General features: G+C 55.1%; 1 protein-coding gene across 1 annotated transcript; it reads left to right on the top strand.

Moving 5' to 3' along the window:
- The first annotated feature begins 868 nt into the window (after window positions 1–868).
- On the top strand, window positions 869–2,431 carry LOC104345615 (potassium voltage-gated channel subfamily A member 6). Its single transcript, XM_009950123.2, has one exon. It carries the CDS (start codon window positions 869–871, stop codon window positions 2,429–2,431), a length of 1,563 nt encoding a protein of 520 aa, XP_009948425.2.
- Window positions 2,432–4,415: the final 1,984 nt, after the last annotated feature.

Below are 4,415 nucleotides of genomic sequence, written 5' to 3' on the forward strand. Positions count from 1 at the left end.
TGACTGTCCCCGTCAGGGTTTTGACTGAAGGTCCAGGGGCAGGGGCAGGTTTTCATGGTGGAGGGGTGGGGGAAAACAAGGGCGGGGGCGGTGCCACCCCTTGGGCAAGCTGTTGCGAAGCTCTCCTGGCCGGAGAGGGGCAGCCCGCAGCGGGTTCCCCTCAAGGGTACCACTCCCACCCCCCCCCCCAAAAAGCCGGACGCCCCTTGGCCGGGACTGCTGCTGCGGAGGGCGGGGGCGAGCACCAGCCTCCGCGCAAGTCCACGGGTGCGTGCGTTTGTCTCGCTGTGTGGGTGCGGGTATCTGTATCTGAGCGTGTCCGTGCTGGAGCTGCCTGTGTCTGCGTGTGTCTGGTCTGTCTGTCTGTCTCCGTGCGTGCCTCTGCTCACGGGTGCGCGTCTCTGCGCGCGGCTGTGTGTGCCTGCGTGTACCCCCTCTCCTTCTGTGGAGCCGCGTGTGTGTGTGCGCCTGTGCTCGTACACCTCCCTCTCCGCCCCTCTCTCTCTCCCCCCTCCCGTGTGTGTGTGTGTGTGTGTGTGTGCGAGGCGGGGAGGGCAGAGCCGGGCGCGCCGCGCAGGAGCGCGCCCAAAGCCGGGCAGAGCACGCCGGAGCCGGGGCCGGAGCCGGAGCCGGGGCCGGAGCCGGGGCCGGGGCCGGAGCCGGGGCCGGAGCCGGGGCCGGAGCCGGGGCCAGGGCCAGAGCCGGAGGAGCCGCGCCGCGCCGGCAACCCAGCCGAACCGCCGGGCGAGCGCGGCCGCACCGGGGCGCAACAGGCGGGGCGCGGGGCGGCGGCGAGCGGCGGCGGCGGGCGCTGAAGGCGAGGGGACGAGGCGGTCGTGGCGGCGGGGCGCGGGGCAGAGCGGACGGGATGCGGGCGGAGGAGCCGCTGGCGCTGGCGGCCCCGCGGGCAGGCGGTGGCGAAACGGAGGCGGAGGCGCCGGGCGAGGAGCGGAGCGGCGGCGGGAGCTGCTGCAGCAGCGAGCGGCTGGTGATCAACATCTCGGGTCTGCGGTTCGAGACGCAGCTGCGGACTCTCTCCATCTTCCCCGACACGCTGCTGGGCGACCCCAGCCGCCGGGTGCGCTACTTCGACCCGCTCCGCAACGAGTACTTCTTCGATCGCAACCGGCCCAGCTTCGACGCCATCCTCTACTACTACCAGTCCGGGGGGCGGCTCCGCCGGCCGGTCCATGTACCCCTCGACATCTTCCTGGAGGAGATCCGCTTCTACCAGCTGGGCCAGGAAGCCATCGAGACCTTCCGAGAGGACGAGGGCTTCATTCAAGAGGAGGAGAAGCCCCTGCCCCAGCACCACTTCCAGCGCCAGGTCTGGCTGCTGTTTGAGTATCCCGAGAGCTCCGGGCCGGCCCGGGCCATAGCCATCGTCTCCGTGCTGGTCATCCTCATCTCCATCGTCATCTTCTGCCTGGAGACCCTGCCCGAGTTTCGGCAGGAGCCCAAGGGCGCCCAGCCAGGCTTCGGGGAGGTGGCGCCGCCGGGCGACGAGGCGCTGCTGCTGCTGCCGCCGCCGCCGCCGCCGAGCGGGACTCCACCGCCCCTGCGCCCCGCCGCCGGCGCCGGCCCTTTCTTCACCGACCCCTTCTTCCTCATCGAGACCCTGTGCATCATCTGGTTCTCCTTTGAGCTCCTCGTCCGCTTCTTCGCCTGCCCCAGCAAGCCCGAGTTCTCCCGCAACATCATGAACATCATCGACATCGTGGCCATCATCCCCTACTTCATCACTCTGGGCACTGAGCTGGCCCAGCAGCAGCAGCAGAAGCAGCAGCCCGGGGGCAGCAGCAACGGAGGCCAGCAGCAAGCCATGTCCCTGGCCATCCTTAGAGTTATCCGCCTGGTCAGAGTCTTCAGGATCTTCAAGCTCTCCAGGCACTCCAAGGGGCTGCAGATCTTGGGGAAGACTCTCCAGGCCAGCATGAGGGAGCTTGGCCTCCTCATCTTCTTCCTTTTCATTGGGGTGATCCTCTTTTCCAGTGCTGTCTACTTTGCAGAGACTGATGACCCTGACTCCCTGTTCACCAGCATCCCAGATGCTTTTTGGTGGGCAGTGGTGTCGATGACCACTGTGGGCTATGGGGACATGTATCCCATGACAATTGGTGGCAAGATTGTGGGCTCCTTGTGTGCCATCGCGGGTGTGCTTACCATCGCCCTCCCTGTCCCTGTCATCGTGTCCAACTTCAACTACTTCTACCACCGAGAGACTGATCATGAAGAGCAGTGCCAGTACACCCACGTCACCTGTGGCCAGCAGCAGTCACCCTTCTCTGAGCCCAAGAAGGGGGATAGTAATCAGTCTCTCAGCAAATCGGAATTCCTTGAAGCAGAAGACCTGGAGTCCATAAAATATTCCAACTTCATTCCTCCCAACAACCAGGGTTATAAAGAGAAGAAAATGCTGACAGAAGTGTGATCAGTTTTGTTATCCTGGGTCCAGACGTGGAGCTGCAAGCTGCTGCACAGCCGTCTTCCTGCTAGCAGCTGGATCTATTCAGCATTTACATGCCAGACTGTGAATTGTAATACCGTAAACAGAATGATTGTGATAATGGGCTCTTCTGTCCTGATTTGATGTTTCTCATTACCATGTGCAGCCAGAAATGTTCTTGCTTTATGCCGTGGAGTGCTAGCTGTCAGCCCCTACTCCCTCGTGAATTTCTCTGTTTTTGAAGACTGCTTTAATCCAATATTTGCTCTGAAATCTAACCTTTCTACTCCACTAGCAGGGAAGCCCTTGCTACTACTTCAGCTGAAGGATTCAGCAGGGAGTAAACAGTTAAAGGGGCTGCAAACATCTGGCTCAAGCTGTGCCCTTAGTTCCTGTGCCAGTGCAGTGCCCTTGGCTGTGGGATCAGTCACGCCTGCCATGCCATTGCCTTTGAATAATGGAAACGCTGTAGCCAGCATCACAGAGTTCTGCAGCTGTAGGGGAAAGTCAGCAAGCAGGCGGCTGCCTTCTTTGCAACCCTTGGCAAGCTAAAGATCCACTTGGTTTGTGTTTTGAAAAAAGTGCACAGGTCTAAAAGCTCTTTGCTACTTGTGACCATATACCGTTTATCAAAAACAGGCTTATAGAAATCAACAGGCTTCGTGAAGATTCTCTGTGTTTTGAGCTTATTTCAGCCTTGTTTATGCCAGTGCCCTGATGTTAATTGGCTTTTATAGTACCAACTTTATCTTCATAGTGGTAAGTGCCTTCTGATGCAAGGCACATTTGAGTGAATTCATTTGTTATCTTTGCAGTTTATCTCCACACAGTAGCGTTGTGAGATGTACTTTATGCTTCAGATATCCAGTTCTGTAGTCAGGCATGTGAGAGCAATTGACTCCACTGCATTTTTATTGAAGCATTTGTATAGCTGAGGGAAGTTTGCATGTTGGTATTTTGTTGACATTGCTGAAAAACCCTGACCACAGACAGCTGCACTTGTGTCTGAAGATTGCACTGATTTAGCGGGTCACAGGCGTAAATTGCCCCAGGGTAAGTGTGTCAACATTTGAGATTTAGACTGGCACGGATACAAAATTCCCTAAGCCGTCTGCACAAACCCAACAGCATACCCCAGTCCTTTCAAATGAGGGGAGAGACAGCTAACCTTGAAGAGATGCTTTTTTCTGTATTACTAATCCAGCCAGTTCTTGGTATTTCATGGATAGAAGGCACAGCAGTGGCTTTTACATGCAATAGGTTTTATGAGAGCAGCTTACGCTAGCAATGCAAAATGCATAGCTTGGCCTGTGGTGCTGGGTTTGCCAAGGGACCAGAGATTTGCATCTTAAGATGCACATTTTGCTTTCCAGATAATTTCATTTTTTTTAATCAGCTCTGCCTTACATCTAACTTTAAAATGGTTCAACTGCTGCCAGTGCGTGTGAAGGGGAAATGGATGCTTTCAGATTCTATTGGCAAATTTTCCTGCAAGGAAAAGTCTTTTTTGTTTTAAATCTAAGTGTATATTCTGCATTCACATGTGTGCATGTGTATGAAAGCAAAGGCAGCCATTAATGCCTTGCATCATACTGTATGATACGCATATTAGAATGTACTACATATTGCATGTGACACATGTAATACATAAAGCAGACATCAAGATGAAAAATATATAGAATACATTTTATGTATATATTATGCTTTTCAACCATAAAGCTAAGAATGCTAAAGGCATATACTTTAATATAGTCAGAACTGGCTATAGAACTGATTGCAAGATGGGATGTGTTTGTGTCTTCGTTACCCTGCTTGTTTTTCATTGTCTTGAGATCTGGCTCCATGCCTAGAGTGCTTTTATTGTGACCTGTCCTCATGTGGGCCTTCATCATATGGTAGAAGTTGTTTGTGTAAATCCTAACTAAAACTGCTGCATTTCTCCAGAGTCCCACTGTCTTCTCAAAGGTTT

The sequence above is a fragment of the Leptosomus discolor genome, chromosome 1 (assembly GCF_034619465.1).
Source record: "Leptosomus discolor isolate bLepDis1 chromosome 1, bLepDis1.hap2, whole genome shotgun sequence".
Taxonomy (NCBI): domain Eukaryota; kingdom Metazoa; phylum Chordata; class Aves; order Leptosomiformes; family Leptosomidae; genus Leptosomus; species Leptosomus discolor.